Source organism: Taudactylus pleione, unplaced genomic scaffold (genome assembly GCF_031769625.1).
Source record: "Taudactylus pleione unplaced genomic scaffold, aTauple2 ptg000017l, whole genome shotgun sequence".
Lineage (NCBI taxonomy): Eukaryota > Metazoa > Chordata > Amphibia > Anura > Myobatrachidae > Taudactylus > Taudactylus pleione.
The window spans coordinates 420,880-439,713 of NW_028284419.1; the positions used below are offsets into that span (position 1 = coordinate 420,880).

At 41.6% G+C, this 18,834-nt stretch overlaps 1 protein-coding gene across 2 annotated transcripts in view; it reads right to left on the reverse strand.

The window, feature by feature from the left end:
- Positions 1 to 18,834, reverse strand: part of SLC35A3 (solute carrier family 35 member A3) — a 92,388-nt gene that overhangs the window by 34,720 nt on the left and 38,834 nt on the right. For both annotated transcript variants that reach the window (XM_088481492.1, XM_088481483.1), the window contains exon 3: positions 13,186 to 13,340. In XM_088481492.1, coding sequence (XP_088337618.1) covers positions 13,186 to 13,340 — 155 coding nt within the window. The remainder of the gene's footprint in view (positions 1 to 13,185; positions 13,341 to 18,834) is intronic.

Sequence of the window (18,834 nt, forward strand, 5' to 3'; positions counted from 1 at the left end):
TATTTTAGTTTATCTTCATTTCTATTCAAAGTAACTCATCCTCTTTTCTTCTTTTTAATTTTATTTAAGTATTTACATACCTCCTTTTTATTTGTTCGTTTGGTTTGCAGTTTGATTATTTATTTATTCATCTTTCTGTGGACCAGCAGGTATCAATAGTAATTAGTACATACGAATCCAAAAAAAAAAAAAAAAAAAAGCGCTTCTTGCATTAACCACTTTTTACACTATTTCGAGTAGTGACAACAGAAGCAGCTATAAATTTCACAGGTGTGCTACTAGATTATCAACCAGGACACAGATCACTATCAGCTGCTAAATAAGTTATAAGACTTATTATTACACATCAAGATAAAAAAATTATCTGAAAAAAAAAAAAAAAAAAAAAAAAAAAAAAAATTATATATATATATATATATATATATTATATATATATATATATATATATATATATATATATATATATATATATTGTGATAGGATCACTGGTAAAGTGGTCTGTGGCAGGTACATTTGTCCCAGATTCCTGTCTTTTGTGTTTTAAACCCCCAGGAGAAAGTCTGCAGTGTAGCAGGCTTGAGTTTCGGCTTTTTGAAAAGCCGGTTTGGGACCTGGGCGATGTGGGTGAGAGGAGAGGGAGGGCTCCACCCACGGCCACTCCAGGTTTTGGTTCTCGCAGCCTGGTAACAGGCTTGTTAGTTTTCCACCTGAGAGTGGCCAATATAAGCCTAGTTTGTTTAGGGCTGATTGTCTCACCTGGGAGAGCAGACAGGGAGTTTGCTCAGAGACACTTGGAAAACCTATCTGTGAGTACTGTGCTGTGCTTTGTTGCTGGCGAGGGCATTAGGCCCTGCCAGGTTCTGGTAGTGAGGGAACTACCTGTGAAGTTAGTGCCCCGACAGGGCTAGGATTTACATTTATGTTTTCTTTGTGTTATTTCTGACATTGTACAATAAAGACTGGCGCCGACCAGCTTGTACTTGCATCCAGACTGGTGTGCTGCTTCCCTGCTGCTGTGTGTGTGCGTAAGGAAGGAGTCCTCTACCCAGGAGAGGGATCCCCCTAACCTAACTGTCACAATATGGTGGAGAATGCGGGCACCCACACACACTGAACTTGCAGCAAGAGGAAAACTTTCCATTTAAAAATTAAAGGGACAGACACCCAATTTGTGGAAATAACACTGTGTCCTTGGAGTCCCATAGAGGAGGCGTCAGCCAATGCTCAGAGAGGCAAGGTTCAGCTTCCAACCTACACCCCAGGACAAAATGGAGGACATTATTAAGGCCTTGCTCCAAGCTACAGCAGCTCAGCAGGAATCTACCAGGGCTCAGCAGGAAGCTACAGCAGCTCAGCAGGAGACTAACAAACTTCAGCAGGAAACCGCCAGGCAACAACAGGTTGCCATCGAGGAAACCCGCCAGGCCTTAGCGGAAAACAGCCAGGCCATAAGAGAGGTGGTACAGCACCTGGTCGCCCGGCCCAGAGATGTTAATACTGGTCCTCCCACCACCACTCACTCCGTACGAGCCAGTCACTTCCTCCAAAAGATGACTTCGGGCGATGATGTGGAGGCCTATCTCGCCGCATTTGAAAGAACGGCCGAAAGGGAGAGTTGGCCCCAGGAGCAGTGGGCAAGTCTGGTGGCACCTTTTTTGTCTGGGGAGCCACAAAAAGCATATTTCGACTTATGCCTGGCTGATGCCAAGGACTATAAAAAACTAAAACAGGAGATCCTAACTCGCTTGGGAGTCACCACCTTTGTTCGTGCTCAACGGGTCCACCGCTGGGAGTTCTATAAGGACAAGCCTCCACGTTCACAGATGCATGACCTCGTCCATCTGTCCTCAAAATGGCTACAGCCCGAGACGCTGACGGGACCACAGATCGTGGAAAGGGTCGTGATGGACCGGTACCTGCGATCATTACCTGTGACTCTGCGCAAGTGGGTGACCCATGCAGACCCTAAGTCCGCGGACCAGTTGGTCGAGCTGGTGGAGAGGTACGTGGCGGCTGAGGAGCTGATGAGTATGCCCCACCGAGCCCCGATGGCGCACCGGCGAACTCCCAGAGACACTGGTAAGACTGTTCCAGGGGAGAAGGGTGCTGGGCGGTGGAATGTACCTAAGACTGAGGGTGTAGAACCTGCAGACAGGCCTGCCAGGCCGGGAAGGTTCTTGCCCCGTAAACGACTAGACATTAATATGACTCAGTGTTTCCGATGTGGTGGCTTCGGCCATATTGCCGCTAATTGTGCACTTACAACTGAACCTATGCAATGTGATACTGCTCATGTCTACCGCAGGGGGTCTTTCTTTGCACAGATAGCCTGTACGGCTGACCGTCAGGCTGAGACTGATAAGCACATGTGTGTACTCACTGTAGATGGCAACCGAGTAGAGGCACTGTTAGACTCTGGTAGCTTGGTGACACTTATAAAAGCTGAGCTGGTGAACCCCTTGAGGCATACAGGGAAAACTGTTGGTGTGACCTGCATACATGGGGATACTAGATATTATGTTACGGCCGAGGTGAACATCGAGACAACATGTGGCTCTGCTATAGTTTCTGTGGGTTTGGTGCATGGTCTGGTGTACGATGCAATATTGGGGAGAGACTTTGCTCACTTCTGGAAGTTGTGGGAAAGCCGTTTTGTTCCAGAGGTGAACAACCCCGATCCATTTGAGAAGGTTGTCGATGTAGTGGAGGAGGGAGTTTCTTCTGAGTCAGAGTTATTCCCTTTTTTAACTATGGTTGGCGAACTAGAGAATGCGGAACGTGACGGTGGCCCGCCAACTGATGTGCCTCCCATTGAGGTGGGAAGTGTTGTTGGGCCAGGTGATCGTCTGCCTGATTTAGAGTTCAGAAGAGAGGTCTTTGCCGTGGAGCAGTTGAATGGCCCTACTTTGGTAAAAGCCAGGGAGAATGTAAAAGTAGTTGATGGTAAACCCGTAGACCCTGATAGTCCTTTGTCCTATCCCCACATGGCAATGTGTCAGGATTTGTTATATCAGGTGTCTAAGAAGGGGGAAGATGTTGTGGAACAACTAATAGTTCCCAAAGCCTACAGAAGAACAGCGTTGGATCTGGCCCATGGTCATAATGGCAGGCCATCTAGGGGTAGAGAAAACCACTGAGCGAATAATGCAGAGGTTTTTCTGGCCCGGGCTTCATAAAGAGGTATCTGACTTTTGCGCATCCTGCCCTGAGTGTCAGTATCATGCTCCCAGGCCACATTTTAAGGGTCCACTAGTTCCATTGCCTATCATAGAGGTGCCGTTTGAAAGAATAGCGATGGATTTGGTTGGACCCTTAATGAAGTCTGCCAGGGGACACCAGTATATTCTGGTCATAATGGATTATGCTACCAGGTACCCGGAAGCGATCCCGTTGCGCAATACGTCAACCAAGACCATTGCCAGAGAGCTAGTTCATGTCTTTAGCAGGCTGGGTATACCTAAGGAGATACTAACTGACCAGGGTACACCGTTTATGTCCAAAGTCATGAAAGAGTTATGCCGCCTGTTCAAAATCGAACAGTTAAGAACTTCGGTTTATCACCCCCAAACCGATGGGCTGGTCGAGAGGTTTAACAAGACGTTAAAACACATGCTTAGGAAAGTGGTCGACAAGGATGGTAGGGATTGGGACTACTTATTGGCGTATTTATTGTTGGCCATAAGAGAAGTTCCCCAGTCCTCCACCGGGTTTTCACCCTTCGACTTGTTGTATGGGAGACACCCAAGGGGGTTACTAGACATTGCCAAAGAGACATGGGAGGGGCAGTCTAGTCCTTACAAAACGGTGATTGAGTATGTTTCTCAAATGCAGGAGAGAATTGCTGCGGTAGTGCCGATAGTGAGAGAGCACCTGGAACAGGCTCAACAGGCACAGCAGAGGGTATACAACCGCAATGCTCGGTTACGCAGCTTTGCTCCTGGAAACAGAGTGTTAGTATTGGTTCCTACTGTGGAAAATAAACTTTTGGCTAAATGGCAAGGGCCCTTTGAAATCTTAGAAAGAGTGGGGCAGGTCAATTACAAAGTTTACCAGCCGGGGAAAAGAAAGCCGGAACAGATATACCATATAAATCTGTTAAAGCCCTGGAAAGATAGAACGGTACTGTCGGCCGTCCGAGACCCTCCAGTAAGTCCAGGGCCCTTAGTTCCCGAAGTGACAGTGGCAAAAACCCTGTCGGCAATTCAACAACAAGAGGTCAAGGAGTTTCTGATTAGAAATAGGGTGCTGTTCTCTGACGTACCTGGGAAAACCTCGGTCATTAAACATGACATCATCACTGACCCAGGGGTTAAAGTTAATCTAAAGCCCTATAGGTTACCAGAAGCACAAAGAGAATCGATGTCAAAAGAAATAAAAAATATGCTAGAGTTAGGGGTTATTGAAGAATCACATAGTGAATGGTCAAGTCCCATTGTGTTGATTCCAAAGCCCGACGGGAGTGTGCGTTTCTGCAATGACTTCCGAAAGTTGAACAGCGTTTCAAAATTCGATGCCTACCCGATGCCAAGAGTGGATGAACTGATTGAGAGACTAGGGACGGCAAGGTATTTAACCACTCTTGACCTAACCAAAGGGTATTGGCAAGTACAGTTAACCGAGAGCACCAAACAAAAGACAGCTTTTTCAGCACCAGAGGGCTTGTTTCAGTACAAGATGTTGCCCTTCGGGCTACATGGGGCACCTGCTACCTTCCAAAGAATGATGGACAGGATTCTAAGGCCCCATAGACGGTATGCGGCTGCTTATCTGGATGACGTGGTCGTTCATAGTCCTGATTGGCAGTCTCACTTACCCAGGGTACAAGCAGTGTTGGACTCCATCTATAAGGTAGGTTTGACAGCCAACCCAAAAAAGTGTTGTCTAGGCATGGAGGAAGTAAAATATCTGGGATACACCATTGGCAGAGGCCTGATAAAGCCTCAGCTCAATAAGGTTGATGTCATACAAAACTGGCCACGGCTTCTGAATAAGAAGCAGGTGAGAGCCTTCTTGGGAATTACCGGGTACTACAGGAGGTTTATACCCAACTTTGCCACCATGGCAGTCCCACTGACTGACCTGACCAAAGGCAAACAAAAAGTCATGGTAGAATGGAGTCCTGAGGCAGAGAAAGCTTTTCAGGAGTTGAAAGTAGCGTTGTGTTCCCAACCAGTCCTGATGACTCCTAATTTTGAAAGGGAATTCATAGTACAAACCGATGCATCAGAAGTAGCTATAGGAGCGGTCCTGTCCCAGAACAAGGAGGGTGAGGAACACCCTATTTTCTATCTTAGCAGAAAGTTGAATGTACATGAGAGAAACTATGCCACAGTGGAGAAGGAGGCGTTGGCCATAAAGTGGGCGTTAGAGGCTCTCAGGTACTACTTGGTCGGAAGAAAGTTCAAATTGATCACTGACCATGCCCCTCTGAAGTGGATGTCTGAAAATAAGGACAGTAATGCGAGAATTACAAGATGGTTCTTGGCGTTACAAACTTTTAAATTTTCAGTGGAACACAGGCCAGGAAGCCAGCTGGCCAATGCTGACGCATTGTCACGCGTTCATTGTTTGGGGGCTTCAGTTGTTCCGCCCCACAGGTCGAAACAAAGGGGGGGATATGTGATAGGATCACTGGTAAAGTGGTCTGTGGCAGGTACATTTGTCCCAGATTCCTGTCTCGTGTGTTTTAAACCCCCAGGAGAAAGTCTGCAGTGTAGCAGGCTTGAGTTTCGGCTTTTTGAAAAGCCGGTTTGGGACCTGGGGGTTGTGGGTGAGAGGAGAGGGAGGGCTCCACCCACGGCCACTCCAGGTTTTGGTTCTCGCAGCCTGGTAACAGGCTTGTTAGGGTTTCCACCTGAGAGTGGCCAATATAAGCCTAGTTTGTTTAGGGCTGATTGTCTCACCTGGGAGAGCAGAGAGTTTGCTCAAAGACACTTGGAAAACCTATCTGTGAGTACTGTGCTGTGCTTTGTTGCTGGCGAGGGCATTAGGCCCTGCCAGGTTCTGGTAGTGAGGGAACTACCTGTGAAGTTAGTGCCCCGACAGGGCTAGGATTTACGTTTATGTTTTCTTTGTGTTATTTCTGACATTGTACAATAAAGACTGGCGCCGGCCAGCTTGTACTTGCATCCAGACTGGTGTGCTGCTTCCCTGCTGCTGTGTGTGTGTGTAAGGAAGGAGTCCTCTACCCAGGAGAGGGATCCCCCTAACCTAACTGTGTCACAATATATATAAATATAATAATGAAAACACATATACAATAAACTTGCGCCTTCTAAAAAAGAAGAACATTCAGCAATTTGCCAGGATCAAACCTGCTTTAGTATATTATATATATATAAAATATTTTTCAAGTCCTGCACACTCAAACATTATATATAGCTCTGGGTGCTTGGTCATATAGTGCATATAGAGAAGGAACCAGGACAAACTGGTACACCAGCACACCAATGTTAAATGCAAGGAAAAAAGCTTTATAGTTCCATTTCCAAGAATCATCAAAGGTAACATAATATCAGTTCACTAAAGTGCAAGAGTGCTAAATAGTGCATGTCAAAAAAGTACTAATCAGTAACCATTCAGTGTGAACCGATATAGCAGCATCGTGAAAGGAAGCCCGACAGCTGTTTCGGCGCCCTCTGGCACCTTTTTCCTGGGGCATAACCAACACACTGCGCATCTGTTCCATATAAACCATCATAAATGTATCGCACCTGTTGATCAAACAACAACCTGCACCTGCGTAACTCACCTTAATAATCGGTTCACACTGAATGGTTAGTGATAAATACTTTTTTGACATGCACTATTTAGCACTCTTGCACTTTAGTGAACTGATATTATGTTACCTTTGATGATTCTTTGAAATGGAACTATAAAGCTTTGTTCCTTGCATTTAACATTGGTGTGCTGGTGTACCAGTTTGTCCTGGTTCCTTCTCTATATGCACTATATGACCAAGCACCCAGAACTATATATAATGTTTGAGTGTGCAGGACTTGAAAAATATTTTATATAACTGTCTATATGAAGTTATTGCACCTCCACTGATGACATTGATTATTTTGAATTTTTTCAAATTTTATAAGTAAAGAAAGTGAATGAAACGATATAAGAGAAATGGATTCACAATCACTGGATATGAGTGACTTTACTGGGACAAAAAGATTTTGTGAAAAAGATATATCTCAAATTTTGTTTCCAAATACTGAGACATTGGAATTTGACAAGGATAGTCCTTGCAAGATTTATAATGATTTGTTGAAATTAAAGAAAAGACATGTTGAATTGACCTTGCATGGACTTACGCTGTCACAATACCATAAAGAAAACCTTATCCCACGTGGTTTTAGAATCAGAAATCAACCTACATTAGGTCGTGGGAACGCAGAATTTTGTAGACAATGGTGTTTAATATTAAACCAATGCTCATTTGATCTTATAATTTTAGTGATTCAACAAGTGAATACAGAGATTGTTGCTTTGGAAAAAGAGATTGCTTTGTGTGAAACAACTGGTTTAAAATCTTTATCTGATGATACTGAAACTGATTGGTTATTACGTTTAGAGAATATGGTTTCAACTTTCAGGAATGATTTATTAATGTTTAAGAAAAACAAATATAGAATTGTACGTGAAGATTATAAGGATAATAGGGTGTACCAGTGGGTGCATGGCAGAGAACAAGTCGGGTGCTGGTTATAGGAAACAACGGACAAATAGATCATACACTGATCTAGAGTCATATACATCTTTGAGTGACTCTGATAGTGTTCATTCAAAGACGAATGTTTTAAAAGGAAAAACTTTTATACAAAACCTACAAGGGCCAGAAAATCAAAAACCTGTAGAAGGGGAGGGGTCAAGTGCAGGTTTAGACAATGAAAGATCCGGCAGAGGCAGGAACAGGTCCAAAAAGAAATAGTGGTATTCAATCTATCAAAATATATTCCCACACATAATGAACTTGATGTGCTCTCTAAGGGCCTTTCCTTTGTAAAAACTTTTAAACAGAAGCCTTTTGATTTTGAAATAGATCTTTTTAAGTTCCAACGTCAATTAAAATTAAGACATTACTTTGGAACGAAAGGAATACAAACAGAATCTAAGAAAATATTTAGACCAAAAAGCACGTTTGACCCAAATGTGCAAAGTCCTTTTATTGATACCTTTATCAAATTAGTAAAAAGAGATGTAGTACCTGCCATACATAGACAAAAAACGTCATATAGTAACCTCACAGATGATCAAATAGCAGCGATTAATTCTCTACAAGATAATAAAGAAATAATTATCAGGCCAGCCGATATGGGCGGAGGCATCGCCATCTTATATAAATCTGATTACATCAATGAAGTTATGAGACAACTATCTGATCAGACGTGCTATCAAAAACTACCCACTGATCCTACATGGAAATATAAGAAAGAAATTGACAGTATTATCAATATGGGTTTATCGAATTTTTGGTTAGATGAAAATACAGCTAAGTTTTGAACTCAAGAACATCCTATCATTCCACTATTATATATTTTACCTAAGGTTCATAAGTGCTTAGCTAATCCACCAGGTAGGCCGATTATTTCTTCTCAAAATTCTTTATGCCAGCCACTTTCCCAGTACATTGATTTTCTGTTGCAGCCACTGGTCCAAAAATCTGAATACTATATACGAGACACCACACAGTTTCTGAATTTGTTGAGACAATTTTCTTCACCATCAGATGATGTCTTATTAGTGACGATGGATATCGTCAATCTTTATTCTAATATTCCACATATGGATGGCATGTCAGCCATAAGAAATATGCTTGCCACCAGTTCACACCATGAGGGGCCACCAGTAGATTTTATTATCTTGCTTATAGATATAATTCTACATAAGAACTATTTTCTTTTTGATAATAACTTTTACCTACAACGCTGTGGCACGGCGATGGGTTCGAATATGGCCCCGGCATACGCGAATCTGTATATGTACGTGTATGAGAAAAAACATATTATGGCTCATCATTTTGCTAAATATATACGTTTTTATGTACGGTATATAGATGATATCTTTATGGTGTGGACTGGTGGTGAACAGAATCTCCTTAAATTTGTGGATGATTTGAACACTGGTATAAGTACAATTAAGTTTACCATCAGTTTCAGTACTCAGATAATTAGTTATCTAGATGTATATGTAGATGTTTCTACTGGTGTAATAGAGACTTCTGTTTACTCGAAAAACACAGACAAAAACACCCTTCTGGCTGCAGACAGTTTTCATCCTTTACCTCTCAAAAAGGGTTTACCATACTCACAACTTCTCCGTGTGGTCCGCATAACCTCTAATAGGAATGCTTTAATGAATGCTCTGAACGAGATGGGCAAAAAATTTGTAGATCGGGGCTATGATCCGAATGAAATTCATGAAGAGAATTATAGATGAAGATCCCTCATTGTCCATAGTACTGTATTGGCAGTATGGTTTATAACTACACCCTGAGTTTTATCAATTTACAGTAACCCAGTTATATAGATACATACAGTATATTATTATTATCCTTTATTTATATGGCACCACCAGTGTTCCACAGTACCTTACATAGTACATAGAACTGATAGGTGAACAAGAAACAAGTAACTTACAGTACAGGACAAGGACACGATTTATATACATTGCTGCAATAGTGATTAAAGCACTCACAATAAGCAGCCGGGAGTCGGCAGTCACAGAGGTCCCTGCTCGTGAGAGCTTACATTCTAAAGGCTATATATATATATATATATATATATATATATATCTCACAGCAATAGGCGGCACTCGTCAGACTTGTACGAATATAAAAAAACCTTTATTCCAACATGATTCGGGGACAACCCCCGTCCTCAGGGACAAATGTATAATGAACATACAACACATACAAACATATATAGACACTCCCATCCCAATCGGTTGTAAAAACTGCCTATTGCACACACCTGTGTCTGATCAGCTCAAGAGAGATCGTGGGGCGTGTATCACACATCCCACTGAACCCTCCCGGCCATATCCCACAGATGTGTGTGTCATAGCAACCATCATTTCTTAAGTTGTCCCTATACAACTTAAGAAAATTTTACCCAGATCCAAATTTGAGCCTATATCGAACAATCCATCGATTAAATCTTTTACCCGATTATTGGAGGCTCCGGATAGCAATTCAACAAGACAACTCAGTCAAGATTTAAATAAAACTGATTGGGAAGCACTGAAATCTTTATCTGATAGAACAGACATTATAATTCGTAATGCCGATAAAGGGGGAGCTGTGGTCATTTTGGACTTATCTGACTATCGACAGGAATGTTTAAGACAACTAAATGACGATAGCACATATGAGCTGTTGGATAAGGATCCGACAATGAAATTTAAACAAGAACTGGATAACGTACTATTATCAGCTAGAGATGAGGGACAAATTACTCTAGATATGTACAATGCATTAAGAGTACAGTTCCCTAAAGTTCCTCTTTTCTATACGGTGCCAAAAGTGCATAAGTCACTCATAAAGCCTCCAGGTCGACCGATTGTGTCTGCATTGAAATCTCTATTTCAACCTATAGCTGTGTTCTTGGACAGCATATTGAATCCTTGTATCCAACAGCTACCATCTTATCTTAAGGACACTACATCTTTACTGTTGGAATTAGAAAAATTTAAAGAACCACCACCAAATATGTTGATGTGTAGTGCTGATGTCACCAGCCTGTATACTTGCATTCCACATGCATTAGGTATACAGGCTGTGAGATCATTAGTAGTGGATAACCCGGCATATAAAGGACCCCCTGTAGAATTATTCTTGCAACTACTAACGTTGGTGCTCACGAGAAATTATTTCTTGTTCGATGGGCGGTACTATTTACAGTTAGCGGGCTGTGCGATGGGGTCCCCTGTGGCCCCATCGTACGCTAACGCTTTTATGTATATGATAGAAAAACAGTTATTTCAGATACATAGGGGATATATTCCTTCAATTTGTCTATATTTACGTTATATAGACGACTTGTTACTATTTTGGTTGGATTCTAAAACTAGTCTGGAGGTACTTTTGGACAAGCACAACCTATCGGAGAGTGTGGTAAAATTTACATATGATATTAGCAACAGGAATATTCATTTTTTAGATGTTAATATCAATATTGCTGACGGTGTGTTGAACACCTCTATATATGTAAAGAGTACGGACCGTAATAGTTTCCTTTGCCATGACAGTTTCCACCCCTTACCGTTGAGGAAAGGTCTTCCCTACTCTCAATTTTTGAGGGTTAGGAGGATTACATCTGACCCAACAGAGACAGTTAAAGTGATGGACAACATGCTAGTTACATTTTTACAAAGGGGGTATAAGAAAAAGGAATTAAATAAATTAAAAACTAAAGTGTTAAATATTCCAAGAGATGAAACATTGAAGACCGTAGACCCCATTACTAAAAATAAATCTGAGACCCATGTACCATGGGTTAGTCAATATACAACCAGTAGTGTTGAATCCACCAAAAGATGGTGGCCAGTGATTAATTCTGATAACGAATTACCAGCTTTGAAAGAGAAACAACTATTACCCAGTTACACCAGGGGTGTTAATATCAAGGATAGAGTGGTGAAATTGGATATATCTGGGCTCTCTAAAAACACATCTAGGCATTTTTTGAGCACTAGAAAGGGATGTTACAAATGTCTGGGCTGTGTAACCAGTAATATGTTGCTTACTGGATCCACATTTGGACATCCCCATACTGGTAAGAGATTTAGTATCCAGTATAATGTGACTTGTAGTACCACTCATGTCATTTACATGATTATTTGTCCCTGTGGACTTGCCTATATCGGCAAGACGCAGAGACAATTTAAAGAAAGGATGGCACTCCATCGTAGTGCCATCAAACAAGCACATGAGAGAGGACAGAGTGACCAACCATTAGCGAGGCACGGTTTATTACAGCAACACAGTGTGGCTAGTATTAGGGCAATAATTATTGACCATATACCCTTCAGTTTGAGAGGTGGTGATAGGGAGAAAATCTTACTGCAGAGGGAATATAGATGGATCTTCTGTTTAAATACATTGGCACCTAAGGGATTAAATGAAACATTGGGGCTCCAATGTTATCTGTGAATAGGTGCCTTTAAACCCATTTTAATTATTTGCACTATATACTCTTATTTGCAGTAATTACTGTTTACAGGAAGTTCTTGAAATATATTCACTGTTGTATATACATAGCATTATGCGATGCGATTTTGTAACATCTCTGTAAAGTTGAGCAATACAAATGTATATAATTATGTTTACAGATTATGGGATACACAGTGATAAATTACATTATGGAAAGCATATGTTAACATATTTTGTTGTGATATCTGGGTGTAGGTTTATGTCATTAGCAATGATGGTTGCTATGACACACACACCTGTGGGATATGGCCAGGAGGGTTCAGTGGGATGTGTGATACACGCCCCATGATCTCTCTTGGGCTGATCAGACACAGGTGTGTGCATTAGGCAGTTTTTTACACAGATTGGGATGGGAGTGTCTATATATGTTTGTATGTGTTGTATGTTCATTATACATTTGTCCCTGAGGACGGGGGTTGTCCCCGAATCATGTTGGAATAAAGGTTTTTTTATATTCGTACAAGTCTGACGAGTGCTGCCTATTGCTGTGAGATATATGGTTTCCGTTTTTTTTGGATTCAAAGAGGGCACCGCAGCGCTATGGAACATATTGATTTAAGTTTTACAACTCACGGAGTGCCGGACTGAGGATTGCAAATAAATATATATATATATATATATATATATATATATATATACACATACATACATACATACATACATACATACACACACACACACACATATATACACACACACACACACACATATTAGGGATGTGCAGGCTCGGATTAGTTCGGATTTTCCCACCAAATTCAAATTTTTCCCGCCACAAATCGGGACTCAGCAAGAGGCAAAACGTCATCTTTCATGAACAAACATCATCTTTCATGGACTTTTGTCCAGGAATCGCAAGAGGAGGTTACAAAGATTCAATTAGCGGCATTAGGGAGTTTTGACTAATCTAGTAGTAATGGAACTCCTATTTCAGAATAGGAATGTTCTAAGTTATGGGTAGAGTGCATCTTCATTGACAATACCTGGTAGGTGGCTGCATCAAGGTTGGACAGTGCAACATACAGGAGGTTATTCTGTAGGGTGTAGATCCCAGAAGGTATGGCAAGCTTTAGTGTTTCCATTGGTTTATTGATTATTTCATCATGAAGGACTCTGTTCAAGGCTCGTAGACTACAACCTGCAAAACAAAACCAGAACAATCAATAGGAGAAGCCAGATATATTGCTGCAATTTGTAATATTCTATGTGATGCATATAATATAGTGTATGTTCAACCCAAGGATCAGGTTCTTTTTTTATGGCATGTATTACAGTGTTAGTCAGCAGAACGGTTTGCCATAAGATCAATGATTTCTAACATCTCTAATTGGCACAGATGTAATTTATTTTGCCTACAGTTAATGCACTAACAAAACAAAGCAAAGAAAACAAGAAAAAAAACACAAAATATATGAATAGTAACCATTGCTGTAAAAGAAAACAGAGAAGCATAAAACACTCCTAACATTAATTCTTTATTACAAATAATACAAAGCAGTTCATGCTAGAGCTTAGCAAACTTTTCAAAACAGACTTTTGGCCAGGAAAAAATCTATTTGATATCCAATATTGAACATTCGGGTACCATTCTGTTTGGAGATCTAAAACAGCTTAATAACATCTGGTATGGATATACTCTCCCTTATTTTTGTCAGTGTAAAATAAATATATTTTTAAAAGAAATATGTACATTTTTATCTACACTGTGTTTTTCATCTTTTTCACATGCCCTCAATATTGGAAGACAAATCTCATTAAGAGGATAAAGAAACCTTTATGTACCTTCTACATGCTATATGGAATGGGATTGAAATACTGGTGGCTGTTTAGCCGCTGGTTCAAATACTGACAGCGGATGCCCGCCAGGATGAAGATCCCGACTGGGGCAGCCAAGTACCCTAACCCTCCCCTGTCCCCCCCAACCCTCCCTTAGTGGTGCCTAACCCTAACCTTCCTTAGTGCCTAACCCTAACCTCGTCCCTGGGGTGCCTAACCCCTTCTTACAGCTCCCTAAACCTAACCCTCCCGGGGGGTGCCCAACCCTAATCTCTCCCTGGGGGTGCCTAACCCTAACCCTCCCCCCTAGGGGTGCCTAATCCTAATCTCCCCCCCCCCAAAAAAATACCTAACCCCGCTAGACTGCCTAATCCTAACCCTTCCCCCCGTGGCTAACGCTAAGGGTCCTCCGGATTTACCTTTGTTCGGGCTGGCGTCCTCAACGTTCCGGCGTCGGGATTAAGATAGGTGTCGGTATTTCGATGCCTATCTTGAATCCCTTGCCGGGATTCCAATGTCGGGATTGAGATCGGCGGATCATAACTACAACCCTGCTATATATATGCAAGCATAAAAGTAAACACCTTTATGTGCTTCTCTCTATACATATATACACACACACACACACACACACACACACACACACGTGTACGAGATGTTGTGGTTTCCTGAGGTGCACCTTTTTTGAACTACAGGAAGAACTTTCTGGGAACTGCATAAGGATATTTCCACTGCTTAACATTCTGACACCTATGATGGCTTCTCCGTATCTGATATCAGATTATTTATACAGTTTTTTTTATTCTGTTCTGTAAATTTCTGGAGAACTTTCTAATTAGATAAAGACATCCTGGTGAGATCAAGTATTCACACAATTTCTTCACTATATGTATGGGAATTTATTTCTAGAGCATTTTATTTGTGTTTCCTGGTTTGATGCTATGGGGCCCACCTCCCAACACCCAGATCACCTCATACCACCACGGTAGAACATGACTATAGGGGACTACCTTGCCACTGCACCCATCTTACCTCATGCTATGTGGGAGGGTCTGATGGCATATAATGGGCACTGGGGGTGTGTTATAGCATATAAGGGGCATCAGGGGGTCTAATAGCATATAAGGGCACATGGAGGAGTCTGAACTAGATCGCTAGAGAAAATCCTATAAGTTCTGTCCCATCGGTGACATGCTGCCAGGGCACAAACGCCCCCACTCCACCCCACCCCTCTCACCCCAACAGCTCTCACAGAGGGAGAGAGGAGGGGGAGAACCCTGCAGTTCTGGCACAGGGAAAGCCGAACAGCAGTCTGGGTGAACGCAGAGGGTGGTGTATCTTTAGAAGCATTGGGAGCCCCCTTGAACATTTGCTATGGGGTCAACAAAGTTCTAGTTATGCCCCTGGTTGCACACTTCTAGTTTTCGTCCTTATCTTGGGGATTTTATTCCCCATCTGAGTTTTTCTTACCATGAAATTAGAAATTGTTAAATTGTGTTTTTCTTTGTCACAAATGGAGGTTGTAAACGTGGCTTTGGTAACAATGTGCAGGCTCCTGACTTTAGAGATAAGCTATTAATGTGAATGTAATGGCTTATGGCCACATTCATCTGTTTATATTTAAGGCGTTTACACTGGCAAAAGGCCATACAAATAGACTTGGCGTGTATAATTAAACAAATGAACATTTCCCCAGTTATTAAGTAAAGTTTGTGCTCCAGTCACTAGAAGAATTAAAAGATGTAAATTTGCAGACATAATCAAATATCCACATTACCATGTGGCTTTAATCTCCATCATTTCTAATTTCCACGAGCACACATATGCATACCTGAGACTCGCTCTCTGGGTGCAGTGGCTGTAATTAGTAGAGGTGGGTTGCCTTATTTCTGCTTGACCAGACAATACCAAATGAAATTAGCCTAGAAGTGAATAGCCCAAAACCATTGTAATTGGGTGGACTCCCATGTCATGTGGGGACCTGAAACCACAGTAGTCAGCATTGGCTGGCAAGCACAGATGATGCGACGTAATAGGGTGAATGGGAGGACGAGACACAATGTTGGGAATGGACCCACCGTTCCGTATGGCTAATACAGGTGTTGCTGAGTTTGCAGACCCTTTGTCCATAAAACTGACATCTTAGAGTGGTGGCATTTTTGTCCCTTTTAAATGTATTGGGCACATATAATATAGTACAGAACTTGCATTTCAGCTTCAATGAAGAATACACCTATAAATGGGAAGGACAGGTATTTACTCGCAACATAGGAATGAAACAAACCTAAAGCTGCAACTCTTCTCCCATTAATAATAAGGGTAATGACTCCTGACACATGGTTTTCACAAAGTATGGATAACTGGATGTACAATGGGGTATGAAAGATTGTGTGATCCAAAGTGGCTCGGGAGACAATAGTTCAAAGACATTGTACATTTGTTAGGGCATCCACAGTTTTGGGAACCCAATTCTTGAAATAAAAAGGAGAAGCACATCAAGGCAAGCCATTCGTTTATCATCAGGACTCGCTTACCTTCATATAATGTAGGACTATTATGCTAGTCTTTAGAACATGCAGATAGATTTGAAGAACTTGGGTTAACAATAGATTACATTACAGAATGGTCCCAAGACTCTACTACAGTTGTGTCTTTGACCTGTTGTGTGCAAAATACTTTAGCCCCTAAGCACTTGGCAAGTGGACATTTAGTACCCCTAAAAAGAAAGGTGGGATGAAACCAGAGCATCTGGAAGAAAACCCAGTAGATAGCAAGAGGACAGAAACACCACATATATAGTGCCCTGGTTGTAACCAAAGCCTCAGTGCTTTGAAGCAGCAATGCTAACCTACTTGCCACTGATACATTAATATCTCAGAGTGCTAGTCCTCCCTAATCTTGAGAGATTTGCCGAATGCATTTGCTCTCAATAATTCCAGATAAAGGAGCACAATGAAGCTGATTTTATGGAAAATATGCTGTGAAAGACATGTTAGGGACTGTTCAATTACATACAAAATTTTGGACAATTTGGTAAGCCGACATCAGCATGGACATGGACAAGGGAGACAGGTATGCAAGATGCACAGAAACAAGGGTCTTCCCATGGCTTCAAAATCACAGCTATCGCCGCCATGTACTTGAAGGAAGAATGAGCAGGGTGGGCAATTTTGGAAAGTGAATATAGCAGTGTTCTCTCCAGGGCCTTTTTCACCGGCAAACTGTACGGCATTTTTCCTAAACCGCACAGCTGTCAATTCATTTCTATGTCTGCACCCATCTCCCTTCATCAGCTACTTCATAATGCCACGCGGTTAGAAAAATGTTCTGGGGAGAACACTGTATAGCATCGGCCACAGAAGTTATTAGGTTGTTTAAGATCCCTTTGGTCTTCAAGCTATGAAACGCTGCCCTCCTCATATGGTTTGGAGGCCCCTTTTAGTCCCATTTGTACCCACGTGGCTAGGAACAGCACCTGTACTTTTCAACGCTGTGGTTTTATTGTCCTTTGTAGAGTGGACTCCCCTCAATATTTCCTGTTACTATCTATTAAAGACAATAAGCAGGCAGCCTAGGTTCTGGTTATTAAATGGCAATACTCTGCATCTCCACAAATTTCTGAGAGTCAGTACAGACATTCACATCAGTGGCTTTACATTACATATGGGTAGGATATTTGTACTTTGATGCTGGAAAGTTACACCTGTTCAAAGTGAATGTTAAGTTACTCCCCTAGTCTGTGAACCCTGGTTTATCAGGGGCTCTGGTTAGGGGCGATCAGTGACACTCGAAGGGTAGATTGTGGTCAGCTGCAGAAGGAGGTGATCAGGATCAGGATGATTATAATTGGCTGAAACTGTCACATGTAACTGCCTCTAATACGTTACTAGTGTTCACGCTAGGTACATGGGTACATTGATGGCATGACGACACAAACTTCAAATTCACAGTATGTGACGACAAAGCACAGTGAATGACAGCTCAGTGGACACTGTGGCACGCGACAATCTCTGTATTAGACCAAAGTTGCAGTGCATTCTCCAGGCAGGTAAAGGTACAAATTTGACATCATCATCATGTTAATGTAAAATGTGAAAGGCGGCACTACTGTGTTGCATAATGTGAACTGGCAATATTGTGTGGCATAATGTAAATAAGGGGCTCTACAGTGGCAGAATGTGAATAAGTGGCACTACTGTCACATAACGTGAATTGGCAATATTCTGTGTGAAGTGGAGCACTATTATGTGGCATTATGTGAATTGGGGGCATTATAATACTGTACTTATAATGTACTATGATAGATCGCGAGAGATGTTTGTTCCTTTAGAGTAGATCACCAAGTTCAAAAGTTTGCCCTTACTTGAACTAAGGCATAAGATAAAAAATATGTACAAGTTTTCTTAAATAATACAGGACTATTTGGGTGTTCAGTCCTTCATACTCGAAAATAAATGCTTTGCCTCTTCACTCATAGACCAGACATAAATACATACAATTGGTGTGCATATTGAGATGCAAATTTACACACACACACATTTTATATATATATATATATATATATATATATATATACACACACACATATACACACACACACACACACAGAAGGTAAGAGATTAAAAAAAAAAAAAAAAAAATTTTTTTCACTCAAATACTTGCAATGCATTTCTAGGTGATCAGGCAATGATGTACTGAGGTCTTTATTTAGAGCCTATTTCGAATTTGTACACAAACCGATGGCTTATGTACAAATCCGATGGTGGGGTTACTGTGGGTTACTCAGTTGGCCGATGTTCATGCAAGTGATCCAATGGCTGCACCTTTGGAAGCAGCTGCGGATCACAGAAGCATGC